This window comes from Hordeum vulgare, chromosome 6H (genome assembly GCF_904849725.1).
Source record: "Hordeum vulgare subsp. vulgare chromosome 6H, MorexV3_pseudomolecules_assembly, whole genome shotgun sequence".
Lineage (NCBI taxonomy): Eukaryota > Viridiplantae > Streptophyta > Magnoliopsida > Poales > Poaceae > Hordeum > Hordeum vulgare.
Window position 1 is genome coordinate 20060929 of NC_058523.1, and position 23985 is coordinate 20084913.

A 23985-nucleotide genomic window follows, 5' to 3' on the forward strand; every position below is an offset into this window, starting at 1 on the left:
TTTTCAAACCAACTATGATTTTATTTTTCATGTTTGTAAATCTCTTTATTTCTATATTTTTTATTCTGATTTTGACTTTGATTTTTATCTAGGGGAAATTTGGCCTAGTTAAACCTCATGACATGACAGCATTGGTGTGAGGTTACTGTATTAGTGTGAGGTTACTGTAGCATGACACTAGAGGGTTATAAGGTGCAAGCACCAGGATACTCGTAGCAGAGAACGAGAGACCAGCGGCAGCACCTCTGACATTGTCCTCGGAAAGAGACACCAGCGGCCATTTGGCTAAGCCCTAGTCCCTTTGGAGATGTCTTAAGGGTGTGTTTGGTTGCCTAGGTGCATCCAGGATGCATTGCATGAAGGAGCTTGGGTGGTCCTGGCCTGGTTGAGCTGATGCAAAATAAAGATGGGATGTGTGTTTGGTGTACTGTATGGTACGAGTCGGGTTCAGCTCAGATTTTGTTTGGTATGTTGCATCTTGGGTTGTATGAGAGATGCAACATACAACAGATGTTGTTTTGTGGGTTGTATGATGCGAAACAGATGTAAAATAACTACAAGATAGTTTTGGTGATATCTTTGCTGATTGAAGTAATGAAAGAATATGATTGATGTAATGAAAAAATTTGGCAGCATCTTGTTTGCCTGTATAGTATAGAAGCAGCTTATGGTACATAATTATATCTACATAAATCCATCAGGATCATAAAGAGTACACATAAATCAATATCCGATACATCTTAAAAGTTCACATATTATAGGGTCATGCATCCATATTAATCCAGTACATCACATAAGATCGAAGTTACATTCCATACATCACATATATATATAGGGGCATGTTTTTTCTGACCAAATGAAATAAAATATGGTCAACTAGGTTAATCAGCTGAGATTTGCTCACACTCCACCCTTGGGCACATCATCCTTGGTCACTCCTTCATTGGGCACTCCATCGTTGAGCTTGGAAAGGTGGTGAATGACCCAACGAGTGCGAAAAACATCTTCAACGGACGCCCAAAAAAAGCCTCGTGCATTAAAAGTCAGCGTTTTTTTGAACCGGAGACAAAAGATAGTGCTCCAATACAGGTTATAAAATAGAGCGCGCATAAAAAACATTCGCACCGTGCTGTAGATGTTGGACGCACTGTCTTCCAAACTGCATATTGAAGGCCTTGGATTGTGCGGGCTAGCCACTGCAAGTGAGACCGCCCGATTAAAGCAATATTTTGCAGTGCGCGTTGGAACAAACACTTTACAAAACGTTAAGAACACTATTTCAATCTATGTTATATAAAAAAAAAATAGGACGCGTCTGTTAAGGATGTACCAAAGCCTTATACAATATTAGGTGCTTCCGAAGGTGCTTACAAAATAAACCGGATTTTTGTGAGCCGTAGGCATCTATCCTCTACAAATAAACTACAATACTTAAAAGGAACTGATTTATTTATTTAATCATTTTTTTTCTAAGCGTCTTGCATTGTACCAGGCTTAGGGCATCTTCAATGATTGTAAGATAGTTGTTGATAATTTTGACACATATGATTTTTTATGATATGTCATGCAATAAATAAGGAAAGAGAACAAGGTTGTATATAAATTAACCAACACCCTTGCACAAGCTCTAATGTAGAATAAGAGAGCACCTTATTTATTACCTCGCATCTTATTGGTCAAACTAGATACAATCCATTGAAGTAGTTGTATGTTAAGATATTGACTGATGACATGACATATTTTACTAACAAGCTAACCAACAACCTGTTGGAGATGTCCTTACCAGAACTATGCGGCGCATCTTGTCAGTTCGATTCCACGTTGAGCGTTCTGCCTTTCTGGGTCCGCGTGTTGCGCTAAAAAATACCTCTGGTCAACCAGCCGATCACACGTCGCCTGCACGCGCACGCGAAACAACAACCGCGGCCGCAAGATCCGGATCGGGCGGCATCCCATCCGTCCGTATCTGATGCACAGAATCGATGGTTCGGAATTTAGACATCTCGTTGAGTTACTGTGTTCCCGCGCAAAATGAAGCTATTCACACGCAAAATGCCCGCGAAGCTCCCGCCGTTACAAATTACTTACAAGCAGGACTTTCGAGCTCAGCTGATTCTATACATCGCTAATTTATCCCTGTATAGATTTTGTACAAATGTTCGCCCAAGCACAAGAAACAAGTCAAGGCTGTTCGATCAGCTGTTTTTTACCGTCTCCGTCCGACGAGGAAGCAGACGAGTCGGAGGACGAGGTCGAGCCGGAGCGGCTCGCCGGCGCGAGCCCCAGGCGGCAGATCTCGTCGGAGCCCGGCGCGTCCCAGCGTTCGGTCCGCGCCCTGAGCGCCTCCATCTCCGCCACGCAATCCTCCAGCCCCATCCCCGCGACCCTCCGCCGCTCCGCGGCCGCCTCCTCGCCGGCGGCCATGTCGAACACCTCCTCCCACCCGCGCTCCCACGGCCCGCTCGCGTCGCACAGCTCCAGCGTCCCGTTCCGCCACTCGGTCCAGCTCCACGCGCGGTCCAGCCTCGCCACCGCGCACTCCTCCTCATCATCATCATCATCCCCGGCGCCGCCGCAGGCCACGGGGCGGCGGCACGGACGGCACTTGGCGCCGCTGAGCGGGCCGGGGCTGCCCATCGACGCCACCGGCACGCCGAACCCGGCCGGCGGGAACTCGTACCGGCGGTCGCTCAGCACGCAGAAGGGCATCCGCCGCTCCAGCGGCTTGACGCCGGCCACCTCCAGCTGCGCCTTGAAGGACGCCTCCGAGTTGAGGTCCCTGTACCCGGCCGCGTCCAGCCGGGGCAGCATGGACACGCGGGACAGCGCGGCCGCCGAGGCCGCCCGCCGCCCGGCGCCGAGCCGGTCGTTGAGGCCGCCGAACGAGGAGCCCTCCGGGACGACGTAGACGGCGTCGGAGCGCGGGAGCGCGTCGGCGGCCGTGAGCGGCGCCGTCCAGTAGCCGTCGACCCGGGTTCGGAGGACCCACGCGTACGTGAAGTTGCCTCGGGATTCCCGCTCCCGGATGAGGTCCAGGCACCCCTCCACCAGCCCGAAGTACTGCAGCAGGCCCTGCATGCATGCGTACCATTACACTAATAATCAGGCTTCATGTTAACATAATCATAGTGGATTAAGAGAAAACTAGTCGAGGGAGCCCACAGCTTGGCTGCTGTCATGCATGTGCTGTGCTGCTGCATGCAAGCTGCAAGATTGCTGTATGTTAATCAATCATCTGGCGTCAGTGGTTCGGTAGCACTCCATGTGTGGCGCATATGCCTTGCTTAAGCATTGACATGACAGTGGAACACTGACTGATATCACACGCTAAGCCATGTTTATTAGTATACGTAACCCACTAGATTAGGCTGAGCAGTCGTAATGTAAGATGCCAGTTTGGCTCTTCACGACGCTACGGTGGAGTACGAGTAGGATTTGCACGTTCGTTCTGCGAGAAATATCTTAGATTAATTTGGTCAAGGATGACCATGATGGATCACTAATAATTAATTAATCTTTGGATGTTGGGCAGACGGGCAGCCGGATTAAGTAGTGCCACTTACCCCGTTACTACCTTTTGCTATCTAATCTTAATGTCCGAAGCGCCTGGACACACAAAGTGCATTTTGTCTGCAAATGTTAAGCCTTTTGTACAAGGGCATTTGTAATCAAGATGCTAGCTAGTTGTTGTTCAAATTAAAAGGAACTCAAATCAACGACGCTATCCAACAAAGGATGCCTTTTTTATAAAATTTAAAACGGGTAAAAGGGAGGCTTTTCGAGGATACATATGCATGCAAAGAAAGCGAGGCGTGCAGCATGAAAAAGATGGATGAAATGAATTGGAGCCCATACACACATATCAACTTTACTTTTGTTGTGTGAAGGTAGGCAGGCTTTATCCGACAAGGCTTGTTTTCTTCCATTCTATCGATTGAAAGCGCCGTGGATATACATACATCATCCATGAGCGTGCATCATGCTAATGGTTCCTCACAATTAAGCCGCCGTTGGACTCTGGAGTCGCCCATGCATGCATCACGCGCACTACGTCGGGGATGATCGATGGAGCACTTACTAGGACCAACCGAAACGATTTGTGCCTCTGCTATACCATGCAAGCACAAGCACTACGTACGTGGTACTAGGTTCAAAAATAAGAATGAAATCATACGTATGTACTACACCTACCAGTACCAGTAGCTGGGCCGTTTCCTGACAAGTCGTCGCCGCCTGTATATTTATATACGCATACGTGTCAGATGAGTACGTACGTGTTTGGTGCGGGCGCGTTGACAACTACTACCGTTCGAATCGACTTTGACTCGCCGCCGCCGGCGTGGGACGCGCGGCCGGTGAACCCCAAGAAACCCGGCGGGTCGCGCGCCGTCGTGCTACGTGACAGGCCACACACACACACACACACAAAGTTAGTTAAGAAAGCCTAACGCGGCCCGTGAGTGGGTGCCAAATATTGCCACTTGGACGAGTACGTGTTTGGTGCGCCAAACCCTTCCTGAAACCTGAGCTCACAACATGTCACGGTCGGCTTTGAAAAGCAGACGGTGAAACCGATCGATAATGAAATGCGCGCGGCACTGTCACATACATATAGCAAACCAAACCCAAACCAAACCAGATCGGTTTCTCTTTTCCTTGCCCCCTGACGGTAGCATCTTATCGGCTTCGATTGACGCTTATACCCCTTTAAAGCATGGTTAATAATACAGCCACTTGCTGGCTGTATGATGTTGACACGTCATCTATAGCTAAGCTTATAACCGGCAAGTATAATAGGTACATGTAAATAAATACTATTTTTATTGATACAAGTCTCATCATCCTCTCTCACAAGTGTATAGAAGCACGTGTTAGCCCACTGTTAGTTTGTAGCCCGGTGCTACTCCTTTCTCTCATCTTTTTTCTTCCAACTCATCATAAATATATTATTTTACGGTTTGCTAAAAGTCAGTCGACTGAGACTTATACTATAATCCGTTGATTTTGCATTGAGATTCGTGCATATAGTTTTTTTTTCAATTTTATTCTTCTTGCATACTATACTATTTGACCGAGACTTTGCGAAGTCTCAGTCGACTGAGACCTAGACGCATCCATTATCTGAAGTGTTACAACCCGCCGTCATCCACCGGTGTCCATCTGTCGATAGGTTGCATGCATGGAAATCCCCTTTTCATATATTATTTTTTTCCCAAAATTTAAAATTCAGCATACAATATGGAAAAGAAGATCATGATGGGTCTAGTGGGACCACGGTGTCAGTTTTCCAGGGGTAGGCAGGAAGGCCGGCGGGGCCCCGCGGCTTCTCTAGGTCCGACCCACCGGGTTTCAGTTACGACGAGAACGCGCGCGCCGACGTCAGTTTCGATTTTTTAAGTAGGAGAAGTTGATGGGGGCCATGGGACGAGATGGATGGTAATCTCTCTTCCATCTCAAGCAATCTATTCATACATTTATGTCAGAGGGATCGTGTCAGGTTTGGCACTTGCTATTTTCCTATGTCGACACGAGTGCCACAAAGGGCCGCGATGCCTGGACCGAAAATGAGACTTTTGAAACCGTCTGCCTGACCTGACCTGAATTACTATTATTCGCAGGTAGAGATACGAGAGAAGAAGGAGAAACCGTCTGCATTACGATTCCCCGTCCAAATTAAGCAGCAGTTACTAGTTTGGTTAATTGCCTCCGTCTCACCGATCGGACTCACGCATGATCATCATCATCATCATCGAGAATTCGAGATCGTTCCTTGTGTTTAAAATATCTTTGCGGTGTATCGATCCAATCTGGCCCGCGTGGCACGCGACAGATCGCAACCAAAACCCCAAGCGATAGTTTAATCCGGTGCTAGTTTTTTTTCCTTTGTTTGATTGATTGAAAAGGAAGTAACTACTAAGAAATATGCTCTGGATTACTAGATACTAGATGCAATGCATGCGCCGCAAGGGAGCACGCAGCGGAATCAAATCGATCCGAGAACCCAAAACATGTTTGCAGCAAGGCGAAGCAAGCGCGAGAGCGATCGGTCGAGAATAGTTTCGATCGAGGTTGAAGAGCAGGGAAGCAGCAAGACAGGTATAGAGCATGGCGGGTGTAGGGTACGGACCTGGATGCCGTTGGGGGAGTTGGCGGCGGTGAGGACGCGGGCGCGGTCGGGGGTCTCCTCCACGGGCGCCGGCCGGAACACGCGCACGGCGGCGAGCGTCGTCGTGTCGTCGTCGCCGACGGCGCGCGCGAGGAGGGAGAACTTGTAGGCGTCGGCGTCGAGCGGGCTGTGCAGGAACACGTCGACCGCGCGGCCGTCGAGCGCCGGCGCGCCCAGCACGTGCCGCGCGATGGACGGGCCCGTCAGCTCGAACCGCCGCGCCCCGCCCACCAGGCACACCGCCACGCGCCCGCCCCGGCGCGCCGGAGAGCGAGGGAGAGCGCGGTGGTGGCGGGGCGCGCGCGGCGGGAAGCGCAGGGCCGGGAGGCGTAGCGCGGAGGGGAAGGAGAGCGCGGCGGCGAGGAAGAGCAGCAGCGGGGCGAGGACGACCACGAGGCGCCGGCGCTGGGCCGCGCGCGGCGAGGACGGCGCGTGGGCGTGCTCGGCCGTGCCGCCTGCCGCCGGCTTCATGGCGATGGCGAGGAGGAGGAGCTAGAAGGTGATGGGGGGAGGGTAGGGTGGTGGGTGGCGCGGGGGAAAGGCGTGCTTGCTGCTGGTGCGTTGGTGGAGGGTCTCGTCTCGGCTGGTCGCGAGATCGGAAGCCGGGGACGGGCGGTGGCGGTGGCGGGACGATGGCCGATGGCGTGAGCGAACTCCTTTTTTGATCTAACGAGCGAGCGAGGGAGGGTCGTGGGTCACGGCGGTTTGGTGCTTGGCTTGGCCGCTCGTGCTACTACATATTGCGCCCCTCTCCTCGCCGGATACTCACGAGCAACGCAACTTCCTCTCCTGCCACGTTTTCTCCTTTGGGTTGGGACGTACCGCCTGATTTTTATTTCTTTTGCATCAGTCACTTTCGTCGATAGCCTTTAGATCTTCATCCAACGACTCGGAATATATCTGGTACTAATGTTCATTGGATTGCGGTAAAACAATTCTTAGGTATTTGAGACATACATCAAGTTTTGGAATAAGGCTTGTGCATGCAGTCAAATTCAACACTTAATAGCATGTTCTCTAATGCTAAATGGGCAAGTTGTCCGGATGCCATGAAGTGAACTGGTGGCTTTGTAGTATTTTTTTTTATGTAATATTGTTTCCATGAGTGCTCGGAAACAAGCCACATTTCTAGGTCAATTAATGAGGCTAGATACAAATTCATTGCAAGTGCAACAACTAATGTAATCTATGTTCATACGTTGTTAACGGAATTGGGTGTAGATCATCCAAAGGGTTGCATCATAATGATGTGATAATCTTGAAGCAACATACTGGTTTGCTAACCAAGTGGTTCATGCAAAAGTGAAGTATATAGAAGTGGACTGACATTTTACGAGAAAGCGTGGCAAGTAAATTGCTACATATTTATTTTATTTCCACGGGTGACCAAGTTTTAAATGGTTTTACCAAAGCCCTTTTTATGAAACAACTAGAAGCTTGCAGGCTCACTCTCAACTTAGATAAGTTATGATTGAGAGGGGATGCTAAATATGTTGTTTAGGGGTATAAGCATGTGATTGATGATCAGACCAAATATGTTTGTATCAATTGTGATATTTTGCTTGAGTTTGGTTTGATCTTATGGGTTGTACAGTTGCGGATTGAAGTCATTGAACCATAGAGATCAAGCGTGACTCATGCAATGAAATAAACGTTGGCATTAAGCCCATATATAAACGCATGTGTCTCAGCCAAACAACATACACTCTCACCCATTTTTACATGTGTGAAAGCCTATTGAAATCCATGCATAAAATTGTCAGGTCTGTTCTTCCACCCCTTCTAGCTTATACTATACAGGTCCTTCATGCATTTTGACTTCAACTTTGGCTAACCTTTCAACTAAGAAACTATTGTGGGGGTTCTGTATGCCACTATGTCGGATGGGAGACTCTTCCGGATGGCAATGGTACCCGATACCCACTAATCCGACAGATACCCGCACTAGATAGGGAGGGTTTGGCTATGATCTCCATCTGCATGTCTGCTTAGAGGTAAAGTTCCAGACCCGTCGGGTATAGCTGAGGCGGGTATGAGGGTGTCAAACCTGAACCCGCGAACCCGCACACCCGACTAGGACATGTGGACCTCACATGTCATTGCCTTACATCCTCCCAAGATCCCCTCTACCTCGCTTGGAAGCCGCCGCCACCTCCCGATATCACCTCGTCCCCAACTCCGGCTCCTCGAGCTCCGCCATCACCGGGTCCTGCAAACCCGACGGGTCGCGTGTCTGGTGGAGAATGAGACCCGATGGCGGGTATAGGGGCGGGTCGTTGTGGCGTGGGCGGGGACACGGGTGCGGGTATGGGGGGTGCCAAACCCGGCCCTAGATTCGGTGGGTGCCATTCGTATTGGGTGGTAGCTAGTACGTAAAAATGGAAAGCTTTTTCAGCCGTCGAGGATGCATTCAAATGGCAAAAAGGAGAAGATCAAAACACCGTAAAGACAATGAGAGCAAAAGGAGCACGTAAATAACGACTTTTATCAAGGAGAAAGACGGACTTTGTGGTAGACCTTTTCCCTTTTGTGTGTTTCTTCCGAAGGCCGGCCGGTGCCCGCCGTTGATGTCATGCGTACATACATGATGCACGTGATGGTATCTCAGAGTTAATCAGTCAAACGCCATCGTTCGTTGGAGCGCATGAACGTTCACGATCGATCGATCGTTCGTCCGTTCACGTATGCATGCATTTTTATACGCAACGTGCGTACGTACGTACGTGGTAGGCACAATCGTGGAATGATCGATGCATGCATGGCGTCAGGACGTACGTACGTGGTAGGCACGATCGTGGAATGATCGTGGAGTAGTGTTTCTCAAGATAAAGAGAAAAAAACCTGTGGAGTTCCTAGGCTTTCAGAGAAATGCTCGAGACTCAGAAACACACACTGCGCCATGGGACTCCATCTATTTGTACTTCAGGTTCGACAGGACACTTGCTTGCAGCCATAGACGGTGCACAGAAGCAGATCCCATCAGTGCGTGGAAACAAGCCCGGCTGAATTCCTCGAGCGGATTCGATACGAAATCAAATATAAACCGGGCCTCAAGGGACTGAATCAGATCAAGCACATGCACAACATAGCAAAACATGCAGAAATAGCAACATGCGTACTTAGCAATCAAGCAACAACACTAGCTTACACACATAACCCAGGAAGGTTCCATAGCTACCAATTCCACAACCACAAAGCACACCATCCATTCAAGGTTCTCACGACCACTACGCCGGTTAACCACGGCCGTTCTTTTCTGCAAACGGTGATCATTCAGAGGAGAGACAGTACTCTCATTACCTGACCTACATATAAAACTAACTTCTGGCCCAGGATAGATAGATAGATAGACAGTTCACGGTCAAAATGGCAATGGAGTCTACCTGACATTCGAGCAAAGCATACGGTAGCTAGCTAGTAGTAACTCAATGGTTCTATTCCATGTCATCTAGCTCGAGCTGACCAGAATGGGTGAGGAACTTGTAGTCTGTGCTCCCGGCGCCCATGAATGAAGGCATCTGCAGCGTAATGTCAAGCAGGCCATGGAACGACTCCAGTGCCACCGGTCCTTGCTCTTCCAGCACCTTCTTCTTAACCTCCAGCCCCTTGAGGTCCATAGCCCACGACACCCGTTGAGACTGCACCTCAGAGTTTATTGCTTCTTCTTCCTGTGCAGAGACCAAAGAATATCATCAATAAATTAGCACCAATGAGATGGAACAAAAAAGGAAACAAAGGGATCGCTTCGCAGTAGCGGTTTTCCACCCCCAAGAGGATTGGAGATTGGAAGGGATTCGGTGTGTACAACTGGTTGTTTGGATGTCAGGAATTGATGCAATGAAATCTTGTACTCAAATTTTCAAGCTGATGCCCTGAAACCTGCTAGTACTGGAAGCACAAGATAGTGGATGATAGCTTTGCAAGGGTTGCTGCTATGGATGCTACAAGGGTGAGCCGATCAAAGAATGTGAGGACCACTGTGACCTCATAGGAGAGTCTACAACACAAAAACCTCTCCATTTACATGCTTATGAAGATATGGTCTATCATCTTGGACAACAACAAAAAATAAGTCGCAAGAAAAGTCATGACATGCACAAAGCATATGGGTAACACGGTAGTCACGACAGGCCTCGGTTTTGACAGCCCGGCAGTCCAGATATGAAAGGGTGAAAATTGATTCTCTAACATTGTCGAGATGTGGAATAAGAACACTATCTCTTAAATCTTAATCAAAAGTGATTTCTCAGCAGTGCTAACATGGGAATGCAGTGAAAACAATAATGAGGCGTCTTAGCTCCCGATCGGGAGCTTGTTGACAAAGAAGCAAATTGGCCAGTGTAGTTTGGAAAAGGAAAAGACTCAAGACAGATGCCACTCTCCCACATGCCAATGAAATTTCAGTGAAGCGGCAATTACAAATTGCTATTTTCGGGTCCCATTCAAATTTCATCATAAGAAGCGATATAATAGTGTGCAAATACAAAAATTAGCACTTAAGTTAACAAGAGTAACAGTGTACATCTATCATCTAAAAGTTCATGTGGAAGCACCAACCAAATTCGTTTATCTAAGGAATAGTAGAAGGGAACAAACAAGAACCAGAACAGAAAAATGGAACAGATTTCCTTGAGAAGAAAACAACATACGAGCACCTCTAGACAGGATCTCCTTATAGCACAATCTTGCAAGTTAAGTCAAGAGTGAATCCATAACGAACTAGTCTACACACAAGTGACAATTTGGGGGAAGTGAAGAAAGAAACACATAATCAATGCAAAACAACCAAGGAGGAGGTCCTGTATCCACAATAGCACGTCATTACATAGGATAACCAATAATTACAAAGGATAAATGATAGTGTAGCTACATTGGATACGGATGCTACCACCTACTTGTAATCTGCTGATACCAGGCCCTCTTGGCAAGCAAGCAAATTCTAGGAAAAAAATGCAGGTTACAGATATAATATAATAAAGAAGTATTCCTACCAATAAAAATAGAGAAAGGTGTAATAGCACCCGGGTGCCTAGGCAACCCCCCCCCCCCCCCCTATAAAACTTGCAAGCACCTAGAAAGTTTGATCATCTTTGATCTTGCAAAGTTTCAGCTTTCTTTAAAAAAAAATTCTACTCCCTCCGTCCCGAAATATCTGTCGCAACTGGTCATTTTGCAGAAACAACCTCGCTTTTTTCCGTATTCAACCCGCACTCCCGACTCGTCTCTGTCACTCAGCTCCCCGCATTCACTCTCCTCACCCCTCTCAGCTATCGCCTCGCCGTCGCCGTCACCAGCCGCCGGGCTCCTCTCAGCTACCCCTCTTCCCTCACCTCTCCATCACCGGCCGACGTCCTCCTCTCAGATCTCGCCTCTCCCCTTGCCTCTCTGCCACATCGCAGTTGGTAATTTTGCTTCTGTGTTCCACCAAAAATGGAACCTTTTGTTCCAAGCCGGCGACGAATCGCCGGATTTGGCGTCAGCGAGACGGGATCTTCTTCGCGCTGCTGCACGACGACAAGCTGGCGGCGTGGGCGCGGCCCTTCCTGCGCCAGCTGAGCTCCAGCGACGGCGGCAGCGCGCTGGCACCGGCGCCGCTCCAGCCGGAAGAGTGGGAGTGCGGAGGCGGCACCGGCACCGGCAGGTGGGGGTCGAGGAGGTGGTCGAGGAAGAAGGCGCGGGCGAGGGGCCACTGGCGCAGCTGCGGCGGCGGCGGGTTCTGCCGGGCGCCGGAGGATGCCGCGGCGGTCGCCGGTCGGGAGGAAGCAGGTGATGGTGGTGGTGGACCAGAGCTACAGGGCCAAGCACGCCATGATGTGGGCGCTCACCCACGTCGCCAACCGGGGGTACTTCCTCACGCTGCTCCATGTCCTGCCGCACGGCAGCGGCGCCCGCAGGGAGGACGCCTCCGCGCTCGACAACTCCCTAGGCTCCCTCTGCAAGGCCTGCAAGCCCGAGGTCATGCCTCTGCTCCCTTCCCTTCTGCAAGTCACCTTCTTTTCTTTCATCTGCACTGCACTGCTCTCGTTTTGGTCAAATACTCCATTAGTGTTATGCAGAATGCAGTAACTTAAGTTGCTTTACATTTCATTACTGCAATGGCATTAGTTTGTAATGGTTGTGGTTTTATTCTTGCTACTACTTCGGCGCTGCCGGGTGCATTTCTCTTAGATGTTAGCGCTGCCGTTTGAAGTTTCAGTCATTCAGCAGGAAATGAATTTTGCAACATATGCACATGTCGATATTATTTGCTGCATTGACATGATCTTTTGGGATTTATTTTAATGGAGCACTGATAAGCTTGTGCTGGAAGACAGCGATAATCTTTACTTAGGAGTTTACTGAAACTGTTGTATTCTGCAACTGCTGCTAATCTTCAGTTAGGAGTTTACCAAAACTGTTGTATTGTGCAACTGCTACTAATGTTCAGTTAGGAGTTGGGAGTTGTATGGACTGTTGTTTGTTCAAGGAGTTGAATAGAACTAGTTGGTATTCGCATTATGCATGTTGTACAGATGCTAGAAGGTGATCTGAAGCTAAACTGGTTTTGGGCAGAAAATCATTAGGCAAGAGTTAAGCTAGGTGTAGAGATGTACGTAGATCAGATCAGAACATTGATGAAAAGGAAAATTTGCAGCCTAGTCTCTCTAGAAACCTTAAGGATGTTTTAAAAAATGAAGAAAGAACATGCAAATAAATTCCAACAACTTCAAATAAGTTCCAACAAATCATATAAATACGAAAAAAATTCAAATTAATACGAATTCCTTTCTTTTCCTTTTCTTTCACAAGACATACACATAAACATACACACATACTTGAGTTGACACACACACACATACTCGAGTTGACATACACATAAACATCCCCTCTATTGCCCTTCTCCTATAAAGGCCCGAGTCTCAACAACTAGCTCAGCACTGCAAGATAGAAAGATGATTAGCCTTCCCTCGTTCTGACGCCGATCCTTGTGCAAGTGTGGGAGGTTGTAATTATTTCCTCTTTGTTTTTCATGACCTCAACCATAACCGCTTGTAGGGTCACAAAACTTCTGAACAACTTGTCGACCTCATAATTCTCGAACTCTTCCTCCACACCTTCTACCAATTCTCGGATATTTTTCGGTGATCTGCAATCAGTCAAGTTCAGATCTGCCATATCCATGACGATGAGTCGATCCTCCTCTTCATTTTCAGATACTCCATCCTCCTCTTGCGGAGGATTCAAGTTCAGATCTGTCATATTCATGGCGAATTCCTAACAAAAATTTAACATTCAGTTAATTTGTTCTGAAACTATCACATTTGTTGAGCTCTAGAAGTACAGAAATTTGTTCTGAAACTGTCACATTTGTTAACAAACACAATATGAAAGATAGTTCTGTTATTTGTTTCAAAGAAAGCCACAGTTCGTAGTTTTACTGCATTTGTTCCATTAATTGCTTTAGTTGATATCCTGTTGATTTTCTTTAGTGATGTCTCATGAGAAGTTTGTCATTAAACCAGGAAGAAGACTACACGGTCGCGGAGATCATCCTGTACAACGCTATAGGGCGCCATAAGCTTCAGATCATGGCTTGCCACGCTTCCCAGTCCCACGGCGCAGATCACCAGGCTCCTCATCCACTAGTGAGTCGCAAATCGTCATCTCTTTCTCTTCTGCTTTAGCCTTTTCTTTTCACCATTGCTTTACCATGTTCTGAAACTGTCACATTGTTACAAAACTGTCGAAATACTGTGCATACTTGGTGGTCTCTGCACCGACCCTTCTTCCTGGGCATCACTATGATACAAGAATCAAGTTTAATGCAACTGTAGTAGAAGCAATTGAACTCCTGGAAATACATGCATCAACTTTCGAATCTTGTGTGCCGGTCATATAGAACCAATCCCATATGTCATGTAGGCTGCATAATCTTTCAGTTCTCGCCAATGCTATTTCTATCAACACTTCAAAATTGTTCATGCCAAAAAACTGCATTAGTCTAAACTGAGTTGGAATGGCAAAATATATGCATGATCCAAGAATCAAAACATGACATTTGTAAACCTGTACTTTCAGCAGTCTCACCTCAATAGTGACTTTCTTTAGGTTCTTGTTGGTTTAACACTACTCTTCAGGTTCATTTTTATGAGGTTCTTATTCTTCAGTTTCTGCTGGACAAGGAGCTCGGCGACGCGCCGTATGAGGAGCTTGGCGAGGCACCGAAAGAGGAGATTGGTGAGGCGCTGCAGCCTAGGTGCTAGTCAAGGAGCTCCGCGAGGCACCGGAGGTCGACTAGGTGCTGGTCGAGGAGCTGCAGCTCGGCTAGTCACGCTGGTCAAGGAGCTCCGCGAGGCGCTGGAGCTCAGCCAGGCGCTGGTCGAGGAGCTTGGTGAGGCGACGCGTCTGGAGTAGAGGGACGGAGGTGGGCCGACGGCGAGGGGCCTGGGCAGGAGCTTCGGCCGGCGGTGGCGGGCCTCGAGCAGGAGCTCCGGTCGGTAGCGGCGGCGGGCCTCGAGCAGGGGCTTCGGTCGGCAGCGGCGGAGGGCCTCGAGCAGGGGCTCCGACGCCGGCGGAGGGCCTCGAGCAGGAGCTCCGGCGCCGGCGGAGGGCCTCGAGCAGGAGATCCGGCGAGGATTGAGATATGTACCACGAAGCTCACGCGAGATCGCGGGCAGGTGCGGAAATCACAGGGAGGTGGGATCGCGGGCAGGTGCAGAGATCACGGCGAGCTGGAATCACGGCGAGCTGGATCACGGAAGGGAAAGGGGGAGTCTGGGGATCACGACGATGTTAATACTGGATTGCTAGCTATTTAAAATGTAAAGGGTGTAAATGAAAAATTATACTTCGTTCAAAAATTATGTCACCTGCGACAGATATTTCGGGACGGAGGGAGTATTTGTTTCGGTGTTACTGTTCATCCGGGTGCTGAAAATCCACTCTCGTGAAAATATGGTAAAAGGGAAACTGAATGGCCTTGGATTTGAGGTAAATGAAATAATCAAAGACCAGTTCGAAATTTCCAAACTGCTGCCCGAAACCTACTACTACTACTACTGGAAGCACAAGATAGCTCCATGAAAATGCAATCTTTATGCTGCTTTGGCAATAGCTTTGCAAGAGTTGCCGCTGCTGATGCTCAAAGCGTGAGCCAATCAAAGAATGTTAGAACCACTGTGACCTCATGAGCAGATTCTACAATACCACAAGCTCTCCATTTACATGCTTATTAAGATATTGCTCTATCATCTTGCACAACAACAAAAAAGAGCTGAGTTGCAACAAAATTCATTACATACATAAAGCATCGGTAACAAAGTAGACATGGCAGGGCTCGGTAAGTCGGTATTGGTAGCACAGTAGTTAGATGAGTTACACAAAATGGTAACTATTATTCTTTAATGTTGTAGACATGTGTGGAAAAATAATATGCTCTCTTAGTCCAGAACTTATTTCTCAGCAGTGATAACATGGGAATGCAGAACAAAGAATAAAACTGGGTAGCAGAGAAGAAATTGCATAACCATCGCAAAAGAACCAAGACGGAGATCATGTATCCGCAAGGCCGCATCATCACATAGGACAACCGATAATTACAATGGATAAATGATAGTGTAGCTCCAAATTAGTTGTAGTCTGATACTACGCACTCTTGACAAGCAACCAAATTGTAGCGGACTTTTTTGCAACCAATGGAGAATATAATACTGACTGACTGACAATGGATTTCAGGTAAATGAGATAATCAAAGACCAGCACTTTTTTTGCCTTAACAGACTGACCTTAGATTCGGGGTAAATGAAAATCAAAGAACAGCTCTTTTTTGCCTTAACTGGTTGACCTTGGATTCGGGGTAAATGAAAATCAAAGACCAGCCCTTTCTTGCCATAACTGATTGACCTTCGGTTCGGGGTAAATGATAGCGTACCTACATTGGATTCCGATGCTACCGCGTACTTGTAACCTGATGCCACGTACTCTTGACAAGCAACCAAATATAACAAAACAATTTGCAACCAACAGAGAATATCAATGAATTAGCAGCAGCCAAAAACGGGGGGGGGGGGGGGGGGGGGGGGGGGAGAGACGGGGACTGGCTCACCATGGACCCCGGGTAGGCGACGGCGTAGGGGGTCTGGAGCCTGTTCTTGAGCATGGCGATGCTCTCGTCCAGGGCCTGCATCTCCCGGGGCGAGAACGGCAACCGGTCGATCATCTCATCTACCCATTCTTGCACGGCGGCCTTGAAGTGCAGCTTGTTGGCCAGAATCCACGGGTTGACGAGGCGGACGGCGCCGGAGTCGACCATGGCCTTGACCTTGACGGCGGCGTTGATGGCCGCGTCCTCCTCGAGCTGGCAGCAGGGGACCTCCGCCCCCTTCCCCGTAGAGTACCGCAGCAGCCCCTCCACGTCGTCGAGGGTGGTCACCGAGTGAGGTGTGGCCGCCATCGGAGGAGCTGGAGGGGAGAGGGGAGGGAGCTCGTCTTTGTTTTCTTCAGGGGAGTGAGCGAGACAGCCACCTTATCCTTATCTGTCTGTTGGGCGATGGGGAACCAAACCTGTCGGGCGGGCCACAATGCATTGTGGGCCGTGGATGTGGGCCAAAAAACACGCTCCCGACAACCCCAATCCCCCGCGGACAAAGTTTCTGTTCTAACCTTTTGTATTCACAAAAAAAAATTCAAGAATTAACCTCGTTTGTAGAATAAAAAAAAACTGATTTTTTTATAACGCCAACGTCCCTGACGTTCGGTCTGCACGGGAGACGCCACATTAACCTAGCTGCGCTGAGATGGCATGGTAAACGTCATGGAGCTTGGCGTTTGGGGCAAACGGCATGATACCTGGTGTTTTTTGCCCTTTTATTACGAGTAGACAAGAAAATCTGGTTTGGCATTTGGGGGCTAAGCTTCATGTAGAAACTGTGCTACATGCATGCATCAATAATGGAGCTTGCTCCATGAATAATTCTATTGATTAATTTCCATAATTAGTGGCATGCTTGTTGGTCGCCTAACGACAATATTTTATCTACAAGTCGATTTTGGATGAGGTGTGATGGAGGAGAAGGGATTTCTAGAAGATTAATATGACGATTCGTTTTCAAGTATTGATGGTATGGATTTATTTTTTGGCTAGGACTTGCCTACATCATGATGAAGGTATTGACATAGAAAAAAAAATAAGTTCATGTATATTCTAGAAAGTAATATGGCTCCATGTCTGCCACAAAATGTTATGCTAAATAAAAAAATATGGTGACAAATTTTAAATAATATTTATGATGTGAACTAATGATTAATGTGCTTTCTAGAAACACATATATTAATGCGGCAAGAGTGGAAGATAACGAGTGGCGGTTGTCCGCCTCGTAGCCTTTATAGAAAAAAATGATGTCCATTCTCTCTGTTATTGTTAGAAGATGTAGCATTGAAAAAATATCATACATCAGTGGTGATTATGCCAATAAATAAAAAAAACTAACATTTAGAAAAATAATTTAAACTTAAAACAAACTTTAGTAGGTTAATTAGTCTTATCAGGAAGGACACTACTGGGCGCCGGCACATCGCACGAAATTTCGGCCGGTCAGCCCTAGTTTTTTTTGGTTGGAACTTTTCCGTCGCTCGTAGTAGCAAACAACATTGTAGCTTCTAACGCTGGGCTCGCCTGAGTCGTCGTCGTTGTCAAGTGACGAGCGTTGGTGCCAAGTTCAGAGGTTTTTTTGGTTTTATTTGTAATTTTATTTCTTAACTGGTGTTTTTTTGTGCAAAGGCTAGCGTTCTGTTACTATAATTTTAAATACACGGTCGGTATGTACGTGACTTGTATTATAATTTTTATAATATAAATAAGACACGTATTATCATGTAAAAAAAGTTTAGATACACGGTCATTTGACACACGATTAATCCATTCAAGCCATACGTATTTGTGAAAAAAGAAAAATAACCGTGCATTCTCTGCTAACGTGATACTTTGGCTTTTTGCCTCATTACAGATTAAATAATAGATCTGACCAACATTGAACGAGAATAGTCAAATAGGCTCCACATGCCTTTCTTGTCTACTCGTAATAGAAGAGCTCAAAACACCAAACTCCACGGCATCTTGCCTTGCCACTTCAGCGTCAGCTAGGTTTGTATGGGCCAGGTCCAAACGCCACTAATCTTGTCGTCTTTCATGCAGACTAAACACCAGGGACGTTGGTGTTATGAAAAAAAGGTTAGATTTAAAATTTGTTTGCAAACGAGGTCAATTCTTGATCTTGTTAGCATAAAAGGTTGGAACAGAAATTTTGTCCGTGTCCCCCGCCTCGTCGTCGTCCCTGTCCCATCCCTTCACCAAACCTTTGAAGAAGTTTTTTTTATTTGACCGAGATAAAAGATCTATCTTATTTAGGACAGTAAAACCGAACCTAAAGGAAGCCCTCTCAGCGATTTGCATTTTTGGCCGTACATTTTAAGGATCGAGGCGTTTTTAACCGTCGGATATGATGTATAGAGCCACCTCCAGCGCACTTTGTAATTGTTGGCCCAACTGTCCTAATGGGCTGCTGCTCCAGTGGCCGAAACCATGCCCTCTGATAAAATGGGTCTGCTTTCTCAGCCCACCGAGGGTCCAAAGTCAAAGCCATCTATTACTGGCTCGAAAAAACGGTTCACTCAGGGCCTCTCCGCTTCTCAACCTCAGGCAATGTCGACGATTGGTTCATCCCCTTCCACCCGACCTCTCGCCTCTCCTGTTCAATTCCCACCGCGAGCTCTTAGTTCTCACTCCACGACATAGGTTGCGCCGCCATCGTCTACGGATGTCCGTCGCCTCATTTTCGCCCGGCCACCGTGATCTTCTTTACCCTTAAGATTATAAGGGGAGGGGATCCACTCTCATATCGGTTGAGGCACTGCTCATGGTGAGCTCCTCTTGGATCTACAACCCAAAACCGAGCCTGTTCTTTTGGATCCACGATGCAAGGACGTCCATGCATTATTTTCCTCAATCTTTTCTTGTCCCGAGAAACTGGTGGCCGGTGGCATGGTGACCACGATGGGGTTCCAATCGTCCATGGTGAGATTTTGGTAATCTCTTATGTTCCACGAATTTCTCATGCATTTAGTTTTGAGATTCGATCCAAATTTTACTCAAGCAGATCCACCGATACACGCGCTGAGGAGCGGCCGATCTACGCTGATCTGGCCCCGATGCGAGGTGGGATCGAGCCAAGGTGAGGCTCGCGCTGGGATCGACTCGAGGCGCGGGAATCGGTTTTGAGTTGATGCGCTCGAGGGCTCGTGTTCAAAGGACTCCTCTCTTTTCGTCCAGTCGTTCCCCTTCTCCAACCTCCTCTGTTTGTTCCTGTATCTTTCTTCAGGCAGGTGAGATCTCGGTTCCCCTTCTGGTCTCTTAGATTTTCTGATGTTGTTGTTATACGTTGACTAGGCGTACAACTTGCTCTCCTGGTCTTACCTTGATTTCTTTAGCTAGGCGGGGTCCTGTTGTACCTGCCATACAGTGCCCGTACAAAACCCCTATACTCGCTTAGGCGCGAATCAGTGTCAAAACATGTATATAGGGCCTTAAAGATTTTTCAACTTTGGAGCTTCATAACGTGTTGCATCCTTCTCCTGGTGTTCAGAGTATTGACAAAGTTCCTACCGGAAACATGCAGATGGTGAACCCTAATTTCTGAAGAACTATAGAAAGAAAGTGTTGACCATAACAATGTGATCTACTGTAATGATAATGTTTCATTTAGTGGGTGATATGTTTTCCCCCCTTATGAACCAAAGGACATCCCATTTATGGTATTTTGTATATTTCGTAACTAACTGAAATCCTTGTCAGCGCTCTTCTTCGTGAGTTTGATGCACTCTACACAAGAAATGTCTTGGTGCACCAGGCCCGTCTAATTTTTCTTTGTTGCGGAACATGACGGCCCTGTGTAGAGAGGCATCTGAACATTTCATTAAGGCGCCATGAATACAATTTATGTCTCATGTTATTTGTGTTGCGACTTATTATCTGTTTTGGCAATATAGATTGGTTTTTTTACTGAATACATCGATGTGTATGTTGTCACACCAAGCAAATTTGTGTGTGAACCTTACTTTTTTATCTAATTATATGTGAGATTTTTATTGATTAATGACTAATATAAGGTTATGTCTATACAAGTATAATATATTTCATATGTCTATATATTTATAAAAAATTATATAATTTATCGTATAAATAGACGGGCGTGGCAACGCGCGTCACCAATGATCTAGTTGATTGATTATAAGAAGAAGAGTTTAGAGCATTGCAAATGGCACGGTTACAACAAAATGATCACTCTTTCAAAGTAAGTTTCCCAAAGTGCTTTGCACCAGAGCCTAAGGGAGAACCGACATTTGAAGAAGAGATGATTGACGGTCTCAACCTCCCTCTTGCAGATAGGGCAAAGGGCCATAGTTTGGCCGATCGCGCTTCACCAATCTGTTGGCGGTCCAAATCCAATTCTGGATGGCTGCTCACACAAAAAACTTGACCTTGGGTGGGGCCAAGCTTTCCAAACTGTGCGCTCAGGCACAGAAGAGGTTAGGACAAGAAACCTCCAAAGAATATTGAAAACGGAGAGACCCAAAGTCATGCGTCCCCTAACTCTTCAAAAGGCAATACGACTATGGTTCTTTGAAGGCGTAGATTAAGAGAAGGGAGGACGAAATTGATGGTATCAAGGAAGTGCTGCCATTAGAGATCATGAAGTTCAAAGGTGCGAGGAAAATTATATGTTCTAGTTTTCGATTAGTAGTGAGAAGGGGGTGTAGTTTGACTTGTGGAAAGTTTGGATACCTCTCAATGTAAGTAGTAGGAACAATTGGATCAACATGGTTAACAATTATTTCTCCCTTCTTAACTTTAATAGGTTCCTAAGGTAATTTTTCAATGCGAGGATGATATTTAAACCTCTTCTCCTTGGGAAGATCAACATAGGTAGCGAAAGATTCACACAAAGTAGCTACTATCTCAAAACCAAGACCATATTTATTTCTAAACTCACGAAAAGGAGAAGTTTTCATGAAAGATTTAACGCAATCAAAATTAAGCTTTATACCTGACTCTTTACCTTCATTGAGTTCCCAATCTTGAGAGCTGTGTTTAATCTTTTCCAAATGATCTCATCTAAATTCAATAGTCTCCTTCATATAGAGTAACATTCGATCATCATGAGAAAGTCGAGCATAATTTTTTTGTATAATAAATTCTCTTGAGATCTCATGGTTGGGGCAGGTGTGCATAATAGATTTAAGCCTCCCCAAGCTTCAGTGATACTTTATCCTTCATGAAGCCAACAATTATAAATAAAATTCCGATCATGATGGATTAGATGCATAGGATAAAACTTCTGATGAAATTACAGCTTCAAGCGATTCCAGTCCCATGATCCAATATCATCCAATAGCCTGTAACACATTAATGCTTTTCCCTCAAAATATAAAGGGAAAACTTTCTTCTTAACTTTGTCTCCGGGTAGACCTAAAAGCTTAAATAATCCACAAATTTCATTGACATATATCAAATGGTAATCACGATGAGTTGAACTTTCATAAGGATTAGCCAATAGTTTCTCTACCATACCGGGAGGAATCTCATAATAAAAAAATTCAGTAGGTTGAGGAACAATTTCCTGAACTTCCGACCGAGGCGAAGATACCCCGAACAAGCCACTCAAAGGGTGACTGTTTATAGTGACAAGCAATAGTAAATTTGAGCACGTATAGAAAATGTTTCCTTACCAATTTCCACGTACCAAAGGCGCTTCACTCCCCGACAACGGCGCCAGAAAAGAGTCTTGATGACCTACAAATATAAGGGATCAATCGTAGCCCTTTTGATAACTAAGAGTGTCGAACCTAACGAGGAGCATAAGGAAATGATAAGTAGTTTTCAACAAGGTATTCTCTTCAAGTGTTGTAAGTAACAATGATAGATAGTTTTGTATCAAGATAATTCATAACAAGTGACAAGTAACAATAGTAACAAAGGTGTTGCAAGGTATCTCATTCCTTTTTATAGCAAAGGACATGCCTAAAAGTACTCTTATATAAAGAAGCGCTCCCAAGGACACATGGAAATTTCTATCTAGCCATGTTCATCATATTGAGTTGATTCGCGTTCGATATTTTGATAATTTGATATGTGGGTGGACCGGTGCTAAGGTTTTGTTCTTACTTGAACAAACAACAAACTTATGGTTACCCTCTCTCGCAAGCATCCGCAACTAGAAAGAAGAATTAAGGTAAATCTAACCATAGCATTAAACGTGTGGATCTAAATCTGTCCCTCATGAAGCAATGCATAAACTGAGGTTTAAGCTTCTGTCACTCTCACAACCCATTATCTACTTGTTACTCTACAGTGACTTCCCTTATGCCCATAACGTGGTGAAGTGTCATGTAGTCGACGTTCACATGACACCACAAAGATAAATAGCAACATACATATTATCAAAATATCGAACGAATACCAACTTTATATGATTACTTAAAACAAGACTTCTCTCATGTCCTCAAGAACAATAGTTACTACTCACACATCATCAACATGTTCAAGATCAGAGGCGTAATAATAATAATAAAGGATATGAGCATAATATCTTTCACCAAATAATCCAACAAGCATCAACTATGAGATATAATCGACACAACTAGCAACCCACATGTATCAATCTGAGGTTTTGAGACAAAGATTTAATACAAGAGGTGAACAAGGGTTGAAGATGAGATGATGCTGGTGAAGATATTGATGAAGATTGGTCCTTCCACAAAGAAGGAAGCGTTGGTGATGACGATGGCTTTGGTCTTCCCCTCCTGGAGGGAAGTTTCCCCGGTAGAATCTGTCTGTCGAAGAGCAAAAGGGCCTATGCCCATGTTTTCGCCTCGAGATGGCAGCGTTTCATCCCGACAGATAATTTATGGACGGTGGGCGTGCCCTGTTGCCTTGTGGACGCCGGGTGTCCCCCCTCTTGTTTATTTCTGGCCCAGTAATTCCCAAAATTTCCAGAAAAATCTTCGTAAAGTTTCAAGTCATTTGGAGCAAGTTGATTTTTCTGTCTTTTTTCTCGGTTTCCTAGTCCAGAATTCCACTTTCCAAATATTTCCCTCTCAGTGATGTACCTTGCATATTCAGAGAGAAATGACATAAGAATTATATGATAATAGAGGATAATAGAGACAAGAATGACTCAAATATCAATAGTAATTCATGATGCAAAATGAACGTATCAGCTGGGCATCAGATCGTGAAGCCCATTTGCTAGCCAAGCTTTTTCATTCAATAGATCAAGGGCACCACATATGGTTAGATCAACCTCAAGATCCTTTATGTATCCTAAACTATGTAAACTTTGAGTTACAAAGCTTAGCTCTTCTAAAAGAAAAATTATAATGCTAAGATAGTATCTTGTTTTAGTGAACAGCGTGCTTCACTACAATGGCCTCACGTTCATACTACCTCCATTTTAAAAAAAACGTTCATAGCTCTTCTAAAAAAAACGTTTAGTTTTGGCATGTCGGCTCAGATCAATCTTTTGACGTGGCCATGGCACCAGCCGTGTACAACAGGCGCGTCTGCACTCTGAGGTTACAGTTGGTTTGTTGTAATATTAATGCGAGGTCCGATTGCCAAGTGATCACACATACTAAACCTCCACTAATCCGCATGATGACTCAGTCACTAGTATCTAATGGAGTAAGCTTAACTTTTAAATACATTCATTAGGACTCCGTGGCCCAATGGATAAGGCGCTGGTCTACGAAACCAGAGACTCTGGGTTCGATCCCCAGCGGAGTCG

At 46.1% G+C, this 23985-nt stretch overlaps 2 protein-coding genes and 1 non-coding gene across 3 annotated transcripts; 1 reads left to right on the forward strand and 2 right to left on the reverse strand.

Annotated features, from left to right (window-relative positions):
• Nucleotides 1–1981: 1981 nt before the first annotated feature.
• Nucleotides 1982–6637, reverse strand: LOC123404942. The gene is made up of 2 exons (XM_045098844.1): nt 6128–6637; nt 1982–3072 (listed from the first exon to the last, which is right to left on the reverse strand). The coding sequence occupies exons 1-2, from the start codon at nt 6635–6637 to the stop codon at nt 2182–2184; spliced, it is 1401 nt and encodes a 466-aa protein (XP_044954779.1). The 3' UTR covers nt 1982–2181.
• Nucleotides 6638–9262: 2625 nt separating this feature from the next.
• On the reverse strand, nt 9263–16680 carry LOC123402100. Its single transcript, XM_045095978.1, has 2 exons — nt 16251–16680; nt 9263–9834 (listed from the first exon to the last, which is right to left on the reverse strand). The coding sequence occupies exons 1-2, from the start codon at nt 16596–16598 to the stop codon at nt 9601–9603; spliced, it is 582 nt and encodes a 193-aa protein (XP_044951913.1). The 5' UTR covers nt 16599–16680; the 3' UTR covers nt 9263–9600.
• Nucleotides 16681–23912: 7232 nt separating this feature from the next.
• On the forward strand, nt 23913–23985 carry TRNAR-ACG. The gene has a single exon. It is a non-coding gene; the product is annotated as a tRNA-Arg (tRNA).